The sequence below is a fragment of the Emydura macquarii genome, unplaced genomic scaffold, assembly GCF_026122565.2.
Source record: "Emydura macquarii macquarii isolate MOO-44397 ecotype Brisbane River unplaced genomic scaffold, CSIRO-AGI_Emac_v2 contig_1253, whole genome shotgun sequence".
Classification (NCBI taxonomy): domain Eukaryota; kingdom Metazoa; phylum Chordata; order Testudines; family Chelidae; genus Emydura; species Emydura macquarii.
In genome coordinates, this window is record NW_027131390.1 from 87,394,513 (window position 1) to 87,414,979 (window position 20,467).

The 20,467-nt window shown below is 40.7% G+C and overlaps 1 protein-coding gene across 2 annotated transcripts in view; it reads right to left on the reverse strand.

Moving 5' to 3' along the window:
• Positions 1 to 13,636: 13,636 nt before the first annotated feature.
• Positions 13,637 to 20,467, reverse strand: part of LYPD6 (LY6/PLAUR domain containing 6) — a 75,784-nt gene continuing 68,953 nt past the window's right edge. For both annotated transcript variants that reach the window (XM_067549893.1, XM_067549894.1), the window contains exon 5: positions 13,637 to 14,177. In XM_067549893.1, coding sequence (XP_067405994.1) covers positions 14,016 to 14,177 — 162 coding nt within the window. In that variant the 3' untranslated portion in view covers positions 13,637 to 14,015. The remainder of the gene's footprint in view (positions 14,178 to 20,467) is intronic.

The following is a 20,467-nucleotide window of genomic DNA, read 5'->3' on the forward strand; positions in this document are numbered from 1 at the left end:
AGCAGGCTCACAGCATACATATGGGGTGCAACACACTATGCATGGGTCAGAAACAAGATGAGAGGTGTTATCCACAAAGAACGGTGATGCCCCAGAACACAGGAAAGGGCCATCTAATGTTACTGCTGCTCATGGTAGCTATAGCTTGCCACACAATGTGATTGGACTACTGTGAGTTATCTAGAGAGAGGTAAGAAGCATCAGGGAACCAAGCACAAAATAGACATGCCAAAGGTACAGAGGGGGACATGCAATGGGGATCCACAGCTAAGCAAGGCCGTTTTTAAGATCTTCGTAGGCCCTAGGCACACTTGCCTTCATAGGCCCCCCAACCGAAATAACTAATTTGATTTTAAGCTATTAATTTAAGCACATTAATTGCAAGGTTTTGTGGCCCCTAGTTATGCCACTCTGAGAAAAATGTCAAATAAAAATTGTTCAAAATTGAAATCTGCATTTAATGCATTCCCTTTTGCTAATATTGTAACCATATTCCTTAAAAGCTTAGAAAATTTTAAATCTTGTCACAGAATTAAATTTACAATGGATATATGTAATAATATAATAGTAATTTGTACCTTAGATAAATATATTTAATTTAAGAAGATATGAATTTTGATTTTATCGTTTGCTTTTCAAATTTTCAGATAAATTTTATTTTAGTTCACAAAATTTTTCGTAGGCCTTGAAAATTTCATAGGCCCTAGGCACTGTGCCTATTGTGCCTAATGGATAATACGGCCCTGCAGCTAAGACTCTCTGCATGCACATGAATTTGTTACTTCCATGCATTTATTCTGCGGTTGCACTAAAGCTAGGCATTGATTTGTGGAATTTCCATTGGTTCTTTTAGTCTACATGTTTTCTTGTAACCCCACTCTCTGCTCAGCTGTGGACATGGTGTGACATGATTTTCCTTTGTATGTTTTGGCATCTCTAGCCGCCTACCACACTGTTTTGCGTGGAAGGGGACCAAGCATGCTCTGAAGTTAAAAAAAAAATCACACAAGGAAAACGACATGGCTTATCATCATTCTGAGTTGTCCAAATCATAGTCTCCTGAGGTAAGTTTTTGTTTGTAATGCTCTGTTATTTGCAAATCGCTCAGTCAGAATTTGGTGCCGTTCAGAAACACTGCAGCTCACCACGGACTGCTTATTTTTCCTTAGCTGTTTCTTTGCTCTAGTATATTACTTCTACTTCTCTTCACTGACCAACTTTGCAACAGAGGGAGGGATATGCCCTCCAGGTGGAAATAGTAGAAACAGACACAGCAAACAAAGGAGTGTTCGAGGTCTTGACCATCAGACTAACTTGGGTGACCACTTGTCTCCACTATTAGGTCGCCATGTAAACTGTGACTGTGTAAGGATCCCTCATTGGACTCCGAGGGTATCCTCACTGGGTATTATTGACTGGTCATTGCGCTTTAGAGGACTTTGTAAGTTGCATTGTGTTGTAATATTGAGGTATCTGAAGCTGAAATTGCAGTTGCTTTGGATCCGGTGACCCACACTTTGAGGTGGCAAGAGAGTTGATTTATGTTTTAATTGTACCGCCAAAAAGTCCACAGTAGTTCAGTCCCCTCAGCTTTCCTGGGCTGCGCCCATATCCGTCTACCACCAGATTGCCCCTTGCTGCTCAGTAGGTCCCAGCTGGGTAATCACCTCTCGATCAGATAAGAGAACATTAGCCATTCAGGGAAGAGAAAGGGAGCAGACTCTAGCTCCCTTCTGCTTTTTCTTGGGAATTGTTTAAGTAATTGTTGAAACCAGTTAAGGGGCTAATTATTTATGGAGGGACGTCTCTACATTTGTATAGTGTTAAATGTTTATTGTGTAATGTTAGACAGGTGTTAGGCTAGCTAGTAGAATTTAATTGAGTTGGAGGTGAGTGGAGTAGAGTCAGATGAGATTTCTGAGAACCCAATTGTGGTCAACCAAAACACAGCATGAAAATACATTAAAGATCATTGAGAAGGTTTTGTATGAATGCAACACAACCAGGCTATTTTTAATCACCCTAATTCATGGGATTGGTCATATGATCATATGTTTAATGCAATGTTTAATATGTGGGATGTTATAGTGGAGAAAAGTACAGAAAACTGTACTTACAAGTATCACATACAGCTAATGCTCCCTCATCAGGAGGGAGAAATGAGAAGGAATGGAGAAATGAGAAGCACCAAGACCGTCTAAATGCAACTGTAAGTATAAGTCCAACTTCCACCAAAGCAGAGCATTAACAATCCAGGAAACTAAATTACATAGAAATATAAAGGAATGGTTAATATAAAGGATAAGACGTATTAAAGGAACGGGAAAAATAAACTTTTCTTACCAGAAAGTACCGAGAGCTCAGCCATCCCCCCACCTCCACAGGTCTTAGAGACCTCGTAACTATGCAGTTAGCCCATATCCTGTAATCCGCCAAAGTAATAGCCTCTGTGCCTTTCATTTGTAATTTCTAAGCCAACAGGAAACAAAAAGTCACCAAGGCTTTGACCAGCAGCTGTAAAAAATTTTATTGCTATAAAAAATTGTAAAAGTGCTTTTGGGCATTCTCTGTCTGGGAGGAAAAGGAGAATTAGGCAAAGTAAATTGCTTCTGACAGACTAATATTAAAATTAGGGCCTTATAAAACATCTAATTACAAGATTCAGCATCCTTTTAAGTCCATTGGGCTATGTTTAAGGTACATGTTCAAGGTAAAGCAAACTCTGCTTACTTACTCCCCCTTGAACCTGTAAGTGGGCGGCAGTAGGAAAAGAAACCAGAGTAAGCATTAATATTGTTTTGTTACTTGCATATTTGTATTAGCCAAATTGCAGCCACAAAACTTATTAGGTTTACATTTTCAGCTGTTAATAAATATATTCCTAATATAACTAATCAGCTGTGCATCATTATTCCAAAAACTGGTATCAAGTTAGTTGTGAATCAGGCTGTACCCAGCAAAGTAAAGGAAGCCAGCAATGTATAGTCTTTCTGCATTACACAGGAAGCGTTGAAGCCTCTAACTTGAATCATAGTTATTGTTACAGGTCTTAATTCACCTGAAAATGTTCAACTTATCTCTTGCAATTTTTTCTTTATATTTCCTAAATAAATAAAGCATGTATTAATATTTTTCTTTCTTACTCACTTGTGTTTTAATCTAAGGTTTAAAGATGCAAGGCACTCACCTTTGGCTCCTAACTACATTTTTAAACGGCTTTTAGAAGCCAACCAAGGTGCAACCCTAGGCCAATTCATGATTTCAACCCTTAGGTTTCCTGGACCTGCTCAGAACATTGTAAAATTCATTGGTGGTATGAGTTGTTGGGCTTACTTCCTTGTTTGTGAGTTATATGTTTTGTGTCAGGTGACTAGATTATGATTTTTTTGTCCTTTTGGGGAGTTTTTGTTGTAATAACAATAATTTTTCACACAATGGTTTGAATAATAAAGATATTAATCGTGACATATTTTTCTTTGTGATACCACACTATTTCCATATTATAATTATGGTTTAACCACTAGGGGTGTGTCCCTATAAGACACCAGTAGAGGGTCAATTTTTGCAAAAGACAATCATAAATAAAGGTATGTTTCTCAATGAACAATTTAATTGTAACTCATATATATATATATACATATATATTTTTGATTTGGAGTATGTCAGGCAATGTGGCCAGTTGTCTGGCAGAACCTAAATTGGAATGCAGAAAGTCACTGAGTAAACCACCATAATATTAATGTAAGTTTAATGTAGTTATATTACAGCAACAGTACTTTATAAGGTAATACTATATCCTGTTTGGTTCTCATAATCAAACTCAATGAAAAATACAAAACAAAGTTCCATGTAACTTGATAAGTAACATGGTTCTGGGATAATCATGAAGATTATCACCCCAATAAAGATGGGATTGGAGGGGGACATATGTCTGCACTGTGCACATCAGGGTTCACACCCATATAACAATTTGAATAATATTGGGCCAAGAAGCTGTAAAAGGGATAACTGGGAAGTTTTAAATACACACTAGATAAGCTATAGATGGGGGTACATACTGATGAAAACCGCCTGACTTGCTGAGAAAAAAAGTTACTTGCATCAGTGTAAATACTGTAATTATTAGCATTACGCTAACATTCCAGTAGTGTGCTCAATGTACCCTGTCTTGTCAGAAAGCATTGTAGCTGCTTCAGCAGCTAGGCCTTGTAGTCCCAGTAATCACATGGCTAAGGGAAGGGGAAAGGTTGCAAATACCCTAGGTAAAGAGGTTTAAACAGTTACGGTGCAAAGTGAGCACAAGCAGGTCCTGTTGTGGGGCCCTGGCGCAGTCCAATCAAGCTTCAGGGCTCTTCAGGCCTGGTGCCTTGGGTGTCCTCTCAGTCCAGGCTCTATTTAAGCAAATGCACCTTTATTAGTTTCCAGGCCAGGCTTAGTTAATGTGACTCATTGGAGCCCTGTTGCACTAGTTTCCTAGCCAGTCACTGCTGCTCCCACAAGTCCCACCCAGACCTGCACCCAGCTGTGATGTCTGGCAGGCACAGCCTGTTCGCCCTGCAGCTTGGTCCACAGATTAAGGGCTGGTCTATACTGAAATTTTACATCACCATAGCGATGTTTCTCAGAGGTGTGAAAAATGATGTGGCTATGCCAAGCTAACCCCTGGTGTCATTAGTGCTAGGTTGATGGACAAATTCTTCCATTAACCTAGTTGCCACCTCTCAGAAAGGTGGATGAACTACAGCAACAGGAGACTGCCCCCCTCCCGGTCTGTAGTGGCTACTCTGAAGGGCTACAGCAGGGGCCCTGCAGTGCTGCATCTGTGCCACTATAACATTTTAAGTGTAGATATACCCTCAGTTCCTGGGGTGTCTTTGCTCCAGCACTCTCTTGCCATGTGGCTCCCACTCCTGCCCAAACAAAGCCCAGCCATTGGCTGGTTCAGGGTCTCTTTCTAGTTGCGCTTCTTATCTCGCCAGAGGAAGGGGAGTGCAATGCGGAGGGGACTGATGGCAAATATAGTTCCTGCTCAGCCAGGCGGCAGGGGAGGTACAGTGGGGAGGGGGGGCTGATGGGCAGTGGAGTCCCATTTTGCAGTCCCATCACACTGTGGAGTAAGATCAAAAGCAGGATTTGGGTTCCCTGACTCTGAGCTTTAATTTAAAATTGTGTCTTTCCATAGACGCTACCCAAGATGTTATTGACCCTCAAGCCTGACAGTAATGATGGGCAAAAGTGGTATAAAGAGCTGGCACACTAGCAGTGTGAACATAGCATAGGGTGGCCAAGCAAGCCTTCCTGGAATACCAACCGTTACGGTACATTTCCTATCTCTTGGCAGGCAGAATCTCTGGCACCTGAAGGCCTACCCCCGCTGGTGTGATCTCCGCCCCTCCTGGTGTGATCTCGGGTATGTGATGTCACACCACACGGGGTTGCCATTTTTAAGACAGCACAGATCTGACCTTGCCCCCTTCCCCCGCCCCTTGCGCCAGCATAATTTTTGTTTGTGAGTTCACATCAGTTGCAGCGGGTGAGGTGAGGTGGGGTGGGGGGTGGAGTGGCATACTCTTCAAAAAGGCATCTCCTGTCCAATAGTGGCCAAAACCATGTCCAGTTTTGTCTGCGTGCCGGACAGGGGACAACCCCTAGAGAAGCAAGACTGACCAGTTTACCGGACAAGTGGCCAGCCTAACATTGTGGCATGGGCAGCGGATAGCTCCCCGACCAACTCTGCCCAACCCCCTGCTCACACCTTGGGGCCAAGCTGCTCAAGCTAGCGCTGCAGCATCTACACTGCTATTTTTAGCACACTAGCGTAAGCAGAGCTAGCACGGGTTTGTCTACCCACACTGGGCCTTACAACTCCCAGACATGGCTTACAGACATAGCTCTGGTGAGCCATTACACAGGCAGGGGTCAATGGAGCATCTGGCCCCAAAGGTGTCTAGCTTAGGAAGTCTTTTCCCAGCATTACACCTTTAGAACATAGGACAGGAGAGAAATCCAATGTGTCAAGTTTAAATATAGGTGACATAGCTATAGCTATGTATAGACCATAAGTTCTTCATCTTGCTCTGCTGGTGAGCTCACCTGTCAAGGACAGAAAGCCTAAATCAAACCAAAGCCCTCCTCATCCCATTTAACAATGAACATTACCACTGATGATATTTACTGCCAAATCAGATTCCTCTCCCCCGCAGCAAGTATGTAGGAAAACGTGTGGGGCAATAACAAAAACATGCTGAGGCAAAAGTTTTCAGGCTGCTTGTTCTCTGATAGCTCGGCAGGCAGAATCTCTGGCATCTGAAGGCTAGGCCCTGCCTGTGTTTCAGATGAGTATAACATGATTCCCAGGTCTACTTCTACTTAAGACGTTTATAGGCAAAGCATTGTTGTCCTGGAGCAGAGACTTTGCAGCTCTCTGGTTAGCGCTCTGTGAATTTCCTTATTTGGGACAAGGACAGTTTCCTAAGGTTAGCAGATAAAACCAAGGCCCAACAAAACCTGAAAAGATTGCAAAGTGACTGAGACCCAGAGCCACAAAGGCACGTAGAAAATCATAGGAATAGCACTGCTACCCACGAAGCCTGAGTTAAGCTCCTAGGCTCCCTGTATAATGAATGGGGAGAGATAAGTGCTGAAGCACATGAACCACAAAAGTCACTATGGTAGATGGGGAACTGCAGAGAAGATCCATCATGGATTTGATTGTAATGTTAATAGGGGTGGATGGTGTTAGGAGAGTCCTAGTTTAAGAAAGGTGTCATGGGCCATTTGAGATCCCTGAGAAAGAAATGCCTGGCCTTTAGATTAAGGCCAATGTTGATGGTGATTGTAAAAACAAAAAACATGAGTTAGCCAATAAATTATAAAGTTTGACTGGTCTTGCTATCAGTGAATTTAAACTCCTTGCAGATACAGAAGTAAAACATCTGTGAACACTAGTATCTGCCACTGTCCTGCAGTAGAATTTCTCTGATTTAACAGATGGGCTAAAGTAAATTCCAAAAGCCTGAGGTGGGCTGTGGTTTAGCGTAATTAATCTGTCCTTGAGTGTTGCTGGATGCACCTATTGAAATATGAATGAGTCTTTGACCGTGAGGCATGATTATAAACTGGAATGTGTACAGAAGCTCTGAGGGCTTAGAGCAGGGCATATTTTATAATTAAGGTGGGAGTGAGGAAAAGCAGGTTAATGTGCTAGAAAGCAGGGACTGATATACAGAGTAGAAACATGTCAGCTGCTTGTGGCAATAATTGGAAAGTGACTGGTCGGGGTTAGCTTCAGGAGCAGGAAATGTTTTCCCTAGTGTTGGGAATACAAATACATAATAATTAAAGGAGCTGAGCACTGGTATAAATTGCATCTCTCTGCTACTGTTCTGCTAATTAGTACCATGTTGAAATTCTGGAGGGGATAAGTCCATATGTAACAGCTAAGCAATGTATTTCTTGTAGGTAAATATGTCACTGTTGATAGTGAATCCTATTCTTTCTTGTTATGCCCCATGGGAATGTAAACACCCAAAGAACTGTTTTGTGCCTTCGTTGTAACTTGCTGCTAAACCTTGACCAATATTACTATTCTTTCTCCCTAACAAACAGCAACTTAATGAATGGTCCTGTAAAATTGGTTTATAAATTGTTAATGAACTCTATCGTCAAGCTATTATCAAATTTCAACTCCAGCGAGAGAGAATACCATCAATGCTCTGATAGTATTCACTCTGAAATGCTCTTCCTGATGCTTTAACCGTTCCGCCTTAATTACACTTTACAATAGGATCTATTTTCATTTTTGCTCTCTGAGGATTTGTTATATCCTTCCGCTGTAAAGTTTGTTTAGTCCTTTTTCTTTTGCCACAGCATCACCTTCTGCTGCCAGAAGACTTTCAGATCAGTCTTTCCCACCACTAAAGTGGTCAGTGATCTGTAATGACCTTTATTATAACTTTCTACAACAGACTTCTGCAAGCTTCTTTCCCATTTCTGACAGGTTCACTAACTGCTCTCCAGTCCAGTAGGGATAATGAATGCAGGGAGCAGCACAGACACACACATAGTATTTGGAAACCATGCCAACGGCAACCTTGAACTCCTCGAGTCCTATTATTGTTGTAAATATACCAGAGAAGAAGGGCAACCTCCTCCTACCCCCCATTAAAGCCATTTATAGGAAACATATATAAAAAGCTTGGTATTTTTCATAAGATCACTCTCCGGAGGGAATTTCTGGAAACTCTCCATTATATAACAGTGATTCCCTGTTGACTCTCACTTCTCTCTTTCTTCAGGGATTTCACTTTTCAGCAGTCTCTACTGTACTGCAAACAGGACATTTATTTGTTTGGCTTTGGTGGTAAGCTTTCAATAGGCTTAGCATTTCCCTCTCCAGACCCTAAATAGGTATTAGAAACTGGAGACAACATATTTAAAGGGGTAAAGGAGACCTATAAAACACTGTTTCATTAACAACCTGTATTTTTTTTCTGTCTCTGATTGCTTTCAGCTACATAGACTAGGTAGTTTATTTTTTTAAGAGGCCTGTACATCTCCATGAGACATCTAAGAAATACCATTGCTGATAAGAGCCCCCATAAATGTCTGGGAGATTTTGTTTCTATTTCATGTCCATGTGAAAGTAGTGCTTTCTCAAAGTAATTTCAGGACCCTACCAAGATATTCTACAGAGTTACTGGCTATCTGGTCACGCCACAGCCTTTAAAAAAAAAAAAAAAAAAAATCTATTGAAAAATCTTGTATTTCCAGTTTCCAAGAACAAAATGTTTCTTTTATGATATAAAAATGAATCTGAGAAAACCAGCTCAAATTACTTCTGTAAATTGAAACCTTCTTTAGAAAGCACAGAAGATAAAATGTCTTCTGAGCAAATAGATGTAAACTGTCTAAGATTAATAGGCAAGCTTTGCATCAGCATCCACATGAAGTTTAAGTCTGAATTAGTTCTTTAATTGTCTGAAGTTTTTGCAATTGACTCAGACTTCATAGTGGTGTAAATCAGGAGTAACTACATGAACGCAACAGAAAGATTACCAGTGTTAAACTGGTGAGAGAATAATTCGGCCCTTTGATTAGAAATTTCAAATTGATCAAGAAAGCAGGAACTAGCTATACAACAATTTACGGATTGGATTAATTTTAGTCTTGGCAGAATTTTTTAAAAAATATATAATTTCAATTTATATCAATGTTTACTTTAACACTTTTTTTCCATTTTTACCAAATTTAAATTTTCAGTTGTGGGAAATTAGGATGGGGTTAGGTATTGGCGATCCCACAATAATTATTTGATAACAGTATATGTTGAGATTCAAAAAGTTGAAGTTTATAAACATTAAAACAAATATCAACAATGCATGTCAAAATATACAAAGTAAATATCTTTAAAACAAACTAATAAGTTCTCAAGCAGTATTTTTCTTACTGTGACTATCTATAAATTTCTGTTATTATTGATGGACTTTTTTTCATTGGTTTATTTGTGTATACAGAGAAATTGACATTTACTAATAAAAATCTAACCCTTCCAAGCCCATTTTAAATCATCTCAAATTCACTTTTTATTATATGCTGAATTTTAATCAATGTCAACAGCATTAAGAACACAAGCTACACACTGCTTAATATGGGATTTTTTGTTGGAAACCTGGCATAGTTGCAGTTCTTCCTAAACCTAGGAGTAACAGAAATTAATTGTGAGGAAAAACTGATAGGCTACATCCTTCAGCTATTTTCATGAGAAGGAAAATTAGGAAGCTTATTGAGCTCAAGGGAATACAAGTATATACTGGACCACTTACGTCCCATTCCTGCAGGTAATCTGTGCTTGGAACTTCTCTTAATGAGCACCAGAGGTTAAATATATAGGATCCAATCCAGCTCCCACTGAAATCAATGGAAAGATTCACATTAGCTTCAGTGGGAAATAAATCAGACCCATAGGCATTTCTTTCTGTGTGAGCAATGAAAATGCTCTAAACATAGATCTTTCTTTGCTAATCGTACCTAAAAGTAGCTAAAGAGGGACAAAGGAGAGTTTGCAATTATTTGCTAAGAGGAGGAGGACGGGAGAAAATGTAGTGGAAGGGCTGGAATGATCAAAACAATTTAAAATACGTACATATCAGACAAATTGTTTCACTTTTATATTTAAATCCTCATTTATTTACACAATGTACAAAATTTACAACATTTAAAAATCATATTTAAAAAGAAGATACATTGTTCAGAGCCTAAAAATAAATATGTAGAATCTCAACATTTATATGCTATTAAAATATCATAATACATCCACAGGCTGGCTGGTGCACTGAGAGTTTGGGGGAAAGAAGAAACATGCACAGATTCTTAGTAAACATTGTTTTCACTGAATTTAATTTAAAAAAATCGTTATAAATACACCTATCTCCCACACTGTAAATTCTCAATAACAGTTGTTGACCAAACCCACTGTATCTATATATAGCAGAATGGGCAGCAACTTTTCTGACAGTTCCAACTTCTCCTTTTAAGGGCAAGACTGGGTCCTTGCACACCTGCAATGCATGAATGGGGCTGAGCTTAGAGTAGCTGGAGCTGCAAAATAGAAATAACCTGAATCATACTATCTATGCAATGATGAAACAATCAGAATAGCTTGGGATGGTGCTCGAGAACATGATTAGCTGTGGTTCTACTTGTGGCTTTGGAAAGATAAGTATGTGCCTTGACACAGCTTTGTAACTGCTATGTCAGGGGAGCATTAATGGATACACAAGCCAGGTCTCAGTACAGCACTTCCTTGACATGAAGTCTCTATAGTGGCTGACCTATATACACACCATTGGAGAGAGGCCACCAGGGCCCATTTGCCTATAAGTGCACCTGCACAGACACACCCAGAATTTGGCCATATGTCATTTAACTGTACAAACGGTAGGTACAAAACCTTTTCTTCAATGCTATTTTACTATTAATAAAGCCTAATCCCTCCTTAGTAAAAAGAGCTAGCCACTACTGCAGCATAGTCAAGGTGGTTCTATTCATCTAGTTCATCAAAATATTGGTTATACTTGGCGAGGCTTCAGCAGTAACCTAAAAATATCATCCTGTTAAACCAAGCATAAAAAACATAAAATATACAGGGAAAGTACTAAATACAGAGATACAGCTTACATACAGGGAGACTATTTTTGCAATCTCAGTGGCTGACCTATGCAGCTGTAATACCAATGAGAGTTGAGGGTGCACAGCAGCTCAAAGAATTGAGCCTTAATAGCCTAAGAAAGTCTACTCAAGAGGGGGCCAAACTTTGTGCAACTGAGGTTAACGCACCAGGAGCCCAAAGGGCATGCCTCACACGCATAAAAATACCAGATTGCAACCACCCTTGTAATTTATACCAGAATGGATGAGATGGTCACAGCGGAGTTTGAAGAACTTCACATTAGAGGTTCACATATTTTACTGCAATATCATAAAAAATGATGCAATTGGATGAAAACTCTGAAATTCTATGGCTGGCTTTTGACCAAGAACATGACCATCTGTGAATGAAAATGGGCCAAACGTCACTCTTTTATTTGTAAGTAAAAAAATAACTTTTAAAAAAGGCAAAGCTCAATGTTCAGTGTAAAGGTGTAAAAATATCTGAATTTTCACACGTGAAAGTTCTGCAACTCCTCAAAAATATGTGGGGCATGAGGTGGGGGTGAGGTTCGGATGTGAAATCACCTGAAACTAAATTATGAGATTTTGCCATTTCCCCCCACCCAAAAAAAATCATTCACACGATCCTAAATAGTACAGATGTGTAGCCTAAAAGAAGCCAGTGGCCACTGCAACTAAGAGAAGAGCATCACTTATTGGGATCTGTAGTATCTAACCATTACTGATATTTCAAATAAACTTTACTGTATTTAACAATTTTTATGCCTTTAAGAAGGAACTTTCTTATCAAACGTTTTTTTACAGAGCAGTTGGATTCCAGCAATATTTCCTCCCTCTTTAGAACACATTTCATCACATAAGCCTCAGAGCACAAACCTGTATTGTAATTTGATAAAGTGCAAGTTATCAGTTGTATTTTTATGCTAACCAAAATATGCTCTATTTGTATGCTAACCAAAAATAGCTCAAAAAACACTTACATGGTTGTACGATGTACCAAAGTTTTGTTTAGTTTTAAATTAAACCAGTGATGGAAACTTTAATTTACTACCGACCTTGTAAAACAAGTTAAACTTTTTTCAACACTGGTGCAAAATATTATAGATAAATTAGCATAGTATATATTACAGTTTTACCAAGTCTTAAAAACAACACCATGGTATATTGGTCTTAAGAATGGATTTTTTGTAAACAATACATTAGATTCTAATCAGATCATACAAAAATAAATATTGTATAAATGATTTACAAGTGAAATTCACAACACTTGGTGCCAAAAATATAACCAAGACTAGTAAAAGTTTCACCCTATATACTGGGAGTAAACATTAAAAATAAATGACATTTTCCTAGCCTTTGTTTGTCAGAGCATAATCATGCATTACTATGTGTTTCTTGCCATGTAGCTATTCAAATAGTTTTATTACCATTTATACACATTGCTATATACTTTTTAATTGAAAACCTCAGGCATAGTCCTGCAGTAGTTTGGTATATATAATTCTCACTGAAGTCAACAGGGATTTGGAGAGTGGGAATATTGCTGGATCAGTCCTTAATTTAGTAGCAATTTAGTTCCAAGTTATAAAAGAAAACTGTCTTCAATGATATTTAAAAATATTGTCAATAAAAGCTGAGTTTAGACAAGCTATATCTTACTCTCACTCTTTACGTCCATAACCCAATAACATCACTGGGACTTGCATGCATGGACTCAGGCCATGATATGTCTACATACATGGTTGTTCCAAAACACAGTGACTTCAACGGGACTGCTTATGTTGTAAAGTTAAGCATATGCTTACATTCGTTTGCTAAATTAGAGTCAGTGTTAAGCACCTTGCAGGACTGGGCACCTAACTATAAAAAGACATAAATTGTGAAGCACTATGAGCTGTGCTGCCTTGTCATGCACCATCATATTCCACATGAGACTTTCAAATAGCTTTTTATGTACATTTTCCTCTCTTAGACTAAAGCTGGCTGATTGTATTTTAGCCCATGACAATAAAGCTTAAAAGACTAAGGTATTTAGAATATCTCAGGCTTCACTTACAAAATGGAGTGTGATGAGTATTTACAACAGGTAACACCATGCTTAGCACCACAGCCAAACATTTTAAAAGTCAGATTTGAAGCTTTTTCCCACTCTGTGTTCTCATGCAGAAAAAAACATTGTCATTGTTGATGGACTGCTTTAGAGAAGGCATTTGTGAACAGTTGAAGCCTGTTCACAATCTCCCATTGGACCCAGTTCTTCTCTCATGCTACTTTTATACTGATGTAACTCCACTGACCTCAATAAGGTTAATGCAAATTTATAACACTGTAAGTGAGAGAAGCAGCAGATCCAAAGGGAATTTGTAGTGTGGCCAAAAAAAAAAAAACCAAAAAAAAAGACAGGGCAGGAGTCGAGGGCTGAAAGTTTAGATTAACTACTATAAGGTTTCCAAACAAAATCAGGAAGGTGCCAAAGATTGATATGATAATCAAATTGAAATCAGTAAATAAATACCCCTACATAAAAGAGCTTCAAATAAGCAAATTATATGACTCTATAGCTGCAATAATATATTTTTAACAAATATTACCACTTTATAGAGAGAAGACAAATTTTAAGAATATTCTATGTATATTGTGTAAATTGGTGACCCACTAGCTCTGAAAAGATTTCAGATGTGTTTCTACTCAAAATATTAAGTGAAAACAACTGGGATTAGTGTCTCCTTTGGATGCACCTACACTTCAGGAACATTTAGGTGCAGTAATAACCAAAATTAATATAAAAAAATCAAAACGAAATCAAAAGGTTTTGGGAATGTTGTTGAAATACTAAGATTTTGCTATGAAGTAAATACCAACAGGAGACATGATGTTATTATTGATATATGTTGGGAAAGTCTTTTTGTCTGATTTATAGGGGATGTTGTTGCAAATATTGCGTCAGTTGCATTTCTGGGTAACGGCAAGTTGCAGATATTTCCTTCACAGCAGGAAGTGCAGATCTGAAAGAAATAAAAAAAAAACCTGTTCAGTAACCAGAGTTATTCCACTTTTGAAGATATCTCAGTACCTCAATGTAACTAATTAGTGGATTTATCATGATGTTTGCAAACCATCACATTGGTCATTCTACTGTATGTTATATCCCTTCCCCAAACTCTTTCTCTATCTATTTACATCGTAAGCTCTTAGGTATGGGCTCTGTCTCTTATTCCATGATTGTACAGTGCCTGGCACAATGGTATCCCAATCTCTAGAGGATGTCCTGAAGGAATACTGCAATACAAGTAACAACAGTATGGTTACAGTCAATCCTCCTTATTCTGGAGAGGCCTACAGACACTGAATTTGTCTGGGATAGTATTAAAGTGGTAAGAATAGCAACATGGGGTCTGGCATATGGTCTAGGACAGACGTCTGGCCTGGACAGTGATGTCTGGCATAAGGAAAGCTGTAGCATTCAGTTTAAAACAAATATCCTTTCTTTCAAAGCAAGCCATTTAAAAAGAATGTTTGGGTCATCTGGGTTTGGGTTGTATGTTTACAGCAGAGTCCATACAATATGTAGCATAACTTTCAGAAATTAATCATGTATTTATCTAGGACTTTCTAGGCTAATATAATACTGGAGAATTAAATACACCAGGGTACCGTGTTCTACGTATATAGCCTATTGTGAATAAATACTATTCAAAGGCCTGAATTCTCAGTTACATTAAGGCCCCTTTATACTATTCTGGCATCATAAAGACGATTTATAAGGTGTGTAAAGTAAATTCAACTTCAGTGGGACTGCTCCCAGGTATAAAAGTTTAGCATGTGCTTTTGTCTTTGAGGATCAGACCCATAGTCTGTCTTAGAGTTTATTTACCCAGGCAATTCACTTCAGTTATTAAGAGTTCAATGGGAGGGAGAATTAGAAGTTCAGTTCCACAGCAGTTATTGATAAAAGATTTTAAAAGTTACCAAACTGGTCACATTTGAGAACAACATTCAGAAACATTTACAAAATACACTGGACACCACTCATCTTAGCTGGCCTGAATGCTGGAAGTGTAGATGGGAAGAGATACATTTTGATGTACATCATTTAGTCAGGTCCTAGAATTACTGACTGCTGGCATAGGACAATACATAGAAATGAATATATGGGATTTTTAACTACCCTGTGAAGCCCAACTGATGATTCTACATGACGAGCGTCTCCTAGTGGAAACACCACAACATTTCAGGAGGTATTTATTCTTGTCCAGTGTCCCTTGTTAAGAAAATGGAGCATAAAGTTGGTGCCAGTGACTGACATGTACACACATATAGCAGACATGACCGCAAGTGAACATTTCAGGCAAGATTGTGCTGTGGTCCCACATGACTATGCATGACCAATTTTGTTTTTAATTATACTATAACTATAAGGATAATAAAATCACATTTCCGTAAGATAAAATTTTTGTAGGAAAAAAAAAGAATAAATCATTTGGTTGCACACCGTCCAGGCTAAAGAAAATATATTGCTTTTTTATATATATATCCATCAGTTCTCTGTATGTATTTACACATTACAAATACAACATTAAATAGAAAAATATACTTCCTTCCTGACAATCTAAAGCATTAACAAGTCTACACCTCAGGCAAAAACTTGAGTGAATAGATAAGCTTTGTCCTGAAGATTAAAAAAAATCCCAGCTTTGTCAAACCAGCAGCGGGACCATCCAGGAACTTGGGTCTGGGCTCAAAGGACAGAGGAGTTTCATTCCACCAAGAGCAAGTGAGTCGGGTGTGGGAGAGGGGAAGGAAGTGGCTTCACCCCACTTTCAGGCATCAGTCAATGAGCTGACCAGGCACCAGGTAAAAGTAAGCAGCACCCTTTTCATGTAGGGTGACCAGATGTCCTGATTTTATAGGGACAGTCCCAATATTCAGGGCTTTTTCTTATATTGGTGCCTATCAGCCTCCACCCCCTGTCCCGATTTTTCACACTTGCTATCTGGTCATCCTATTTTCAAGGCTACAGTAAATTACTTCTCCTTGTATAGGGAATAGAGAATTCTTTCCTGGGGCTATTGGACAGAATATCAATATTTAATGTCATTTGGGAAAACTTATCCAGTCAACATTAACATTCTAATTTTCCCCCTTTTTGGGGGCTGAAGGGGTGGCTTCCTGGTTACCAGGTCACGTCAACACGGCTCCTGCAGAAACTGTAGTGATGTGGGCCAAAAGAGTGGGGGGGAGGCCAGGAACATGTTTAGAGGTGCATGGCCTTCACACAGATGCCATAGGCCCCTACGTATAGTGGGGGAGCCACTGGTTTGGCATTGAACCCCCTGCTTCTTTTGCCCCTTACCATCAAGTGATAATGTGTAAGAGAACTTCACAGAGCTTCATGTGGCCCAGGCAGGAAGGAATGTTGTGGCCCTAAACTGCTAGAATACTACAGGGACCAGAGCCTGGTTGGTTACTGTGATCGAGTGGACTAGGCCCAGAGGCCCTGCCACACCCCGTCCCAGAAAGGAGCAGAGGAGAAGTCCTTCAAGCAGCCTAGAGTGGTTGCAGGGAAGCAGCCACTGAGAGAGGCTGCAGGGAGCAGCCAATCAGGGCCAGGTAGGGCCATATAAGAAGAGTTACAGAACACAGCAGCAGTAAGCTGCTGTCTGAAACTGGAGAAGAGAGTACTACATTCCTGGCTGTCCAAAAGAGCAGCACGACCATGGACAGCTCAGTGTTGGGAGGGACCAGGAGAACAACAAAGGAGTTCCTGGCTGACTGCTGGGACTGAGTAAGGACTGAGCCCGGAGAGGGTTGAGGGAAGATAGTGTCTCCAGGGAGGAAGCCCTGGGGATACAGCCCCGTACCAGGGACTGGACTATTTAAAGACTGAGCCTGGGAAGAGCTAGACAGACACCAACAGAGGAAATGCTTACAAGAGGTGAGTGCCACCCTATTACAGATACTCATAGGAACCATCCTACTTGAGCCTACTTCTGAAATGTGTTTGGAGTTTGAAAACTTGACTTATTTTTCAATAAAACAGCTTTTTAAAATAACCCATTCCTGATAAAATTAGAAGTTCCAGCTCAGGTCTGAAACCCCTACGTCTACTGTTTTATCCATTGTAGGATAAATTAGTTGCCACATGACTCTAAACTGGGAAGGATCCTTGCTTACTATGCCCTACATTGCAGGGGCTATGAAAATACTTCACAGGACAATGTCCCCACTCATTAAAAAGAACTGGACTGAGAAAAGCATAAAGTATAATAATATAAACAATATTATTTTCAAATTCAGTAGAATGGTTTTCTTCTCCACGGTACTAGAGGGTCTCTAACGTGCCATCAAAAATGTCTAGCCATGTCCCTTTCTTTCATTTTGTAGACCCGTCATTTTAATTCCACAGGGAGGGTGGGGTGATTTTACCCTTTCCTGTTCTTATTTTTTGCATCTTTCAATCTGTGTATATACATATTGGCCCGAATCCTTCCTCAGTTATTACCGATTTTTACTTAGGCAAAATTTCCTTTGACTTTACAGGGAGTTTTGTCACTGAGTAAAACCTGAGTAATGACTTCAGGATTTGCTCCTGTATTTGTAAGGGTAATTTTTATAGATTTTGCTTAGCTCTGCAGAGTTCATGCAAATGATAAGCTCCCATTATTTAACATGAACCAAATTCTGGTTTCACTTAAATAGAATGGTTACTTACTTGTAACTGTTGTTCTTCGAGATGTGTTGCTCATGTCCATTCCCAACGTAGGTGTGTGCACGTCACATGCACTGGTGCCGGACAATGTTTTCCATCAGTAGTACCTGTAGGAGCTAACTTTAGTGCCCCCTGTAGCAGTGTGCATATGCACCCACATATAGGTGCTGGTGGCTCCCCCTTCCTCTCATTTCCTTCTTGCTGGAACTCCGATTGAGGGGAAGGCGTGAGGGTCTGGAATGGACATAAGCAACACATCTCAAAGAACAATAGTTACAAGTAAATAACCATTCTTTCTTCTTTGAGTGCTTGCTCATGTCCATTCCCAAAGTAGGTGACTAACCAGCAGCATCTCCGGAGGCAGGCAGGAGTTCATGGACATGACATTTGGAGAACTGCTCTACCGAAGCCAACGTCATCTTGAGCTTGCTACATTAAGGCATAGTGGGATGCAAAGGTATGTACCGATGATCAGATAGCTGCCCTGCAGATGTCCTGGATGGGCACATGAGCATGGAAGGCTTGCACTCTCATTGAATGGGCCATCAAGGACCCTGGAGGTGTGATGCCGGTCTGCTGATAACAGGTTTGGATGCAGGCTGTAATCCATTTTGAGATACGCTGTGAAGAAATTGGCAGTCCTTTCATCCGGTCTGCAACAGCTACAAAAAGTTGTGTCAAATGACGAAAGGATTTGGTCCTGTCGATGTAAAACGTCAGGGTCCATCTTACATTGAGAGTGGGCAGGCGTCTCTCTTCATTGAAGCTGTGAGTTTTAGGAAAAAAGATAGGTAGAAATATATGCTAGTTGAGGTGAAAGTGCGAAACTACCTTAGACAAAAAAGCTGGGTATGGACATAGTTGAACCTTGTCCTTATAGAACACCATCTAGGGTGGCTCTGATATTAATGCCCTGATCTCTGAAACTTGTCTGGTGGATGTAATAGCCACCAGGAAGGCGACCTTCCAGGACAAATGCGTAAGGGAGCAAGAGGCCATAGGCTCGAAGGGAGGACCTGGGAGTCTAGAAAGGACCAAGTTCAGGTCCCACTGTGGAGAAGAATCCCTTATTGACGAGAACAGCCTTTCCAATCCCTTAAGGAACTTGGCCATCATTTCGTGTGAAAATACTGTTCTACTTTCCACTGAGGAGTGGAAAGAGGATATGGCTGTTACATGGATCTTAAAGGACGAGAAGGCCAATCCCTGCTGCTTTAGGTGGAGCGAATATTCTAAAATTGTTGGGATCAACGCCTCCATCGGAGACAAACCATATTCAGTCTCCCAGCAGATGAAGCATTTCCACTTAGCCCTATAGGCCAATCTGGTCGACAGCTTCCTGCTTTCTAGAGTATGCGCTTGACTTGGGTTGAGCAGGCCTGCTCCTCCTGACTCAGCCATGAAGCATCCATGCCATCACCTGCAGGGAGCTCAGTTTCAAGTGGAGCAGGCAACCTTGATCCTGAGATAGGAGATCCAGCCGCAGTGGCAGGGTCCTATGCCTGGGTCCCGCTAGCTCCAGAAGCATCCTGAACTAATGTTGCTGGACCATGAGAGGATAACCTGTACTCTGTCCCTCTTCACCTTCAGAACTTCGTGGATTAGAGGTATTGGCAGGAAGGTATACAAGAGGTCCCCCGCCCAGGAGAGGAGAAAGGCGTCTAATCAAGCCTGCACTGAGACCTTGACGGGAGCAAAAACAAGGGCACTTCTTGTTGTCTCTGGTGACAAAGAGGTGCACCTGGGGAGAGCCCCGCCTTTGGAAGATGCGGGACACTACCTCCGGATGGAGGGACCACTCATGGTGAGAGTGGCCGGACCTGCTGAGTCGGTCTGCCAAAGAGTTGTTGACCCCTGGGAGATGAATCACGATTGGGTGAAGGTAATAAGTAACACAAAAATCCCAGAAACTCATGGCCTCTTTGCATAGGGCTGGGGATCGGGCCCCCCCTTGTCTGTTGATATAATACACGGAGGCCATATTGTCCATGAGTATCTGCACCACCTTGTTGGCAAGGTGTGGGAGGAAGACCATACAAGCTAGACAAATTGCCCTGACCTCCCTCATATTGATATGGAGCTGCAGTTCCCCTGAGGTCCACATGCCCTGGGTCTTTAGGGAACCCAAGTGAGCTCCCCATCCCCCGTCCAAAGCAACAGAAATCAGTGTTACCGATGGCTGGGGCGTCTAGAAAGGCATTCCCGGGAGCACCCGACACGGATCCATCCACCACACCAGGGAGGTAAGTATTTCTGGAGGAACCATAAGTACCCTGTCCAGGTGGTGCATGACAGGAGAATACACTGACACCACCCACATCTGGAAGGGTCTGAGGTGCAATCTGGCATGGGGGCCACATAGGTGCAGGCCGCCACGTGGCCTAGAAGGCTGAAGCAGACCCTCGCCATCTTGAGAGGGGTGGGACGAAATGCAGGTTATAATGTCCATCCATTTTTGCTTGTTTATTAGGAGGCTTACCGCCTGGCAGACATTCCGGGTTATCGTGATGCCAACCTTTACCTGGGACCTTGACCTGCCCCTGATGAGCCAATCGTCCAGGGGGAACACTTGCACCCCTCTCCTTC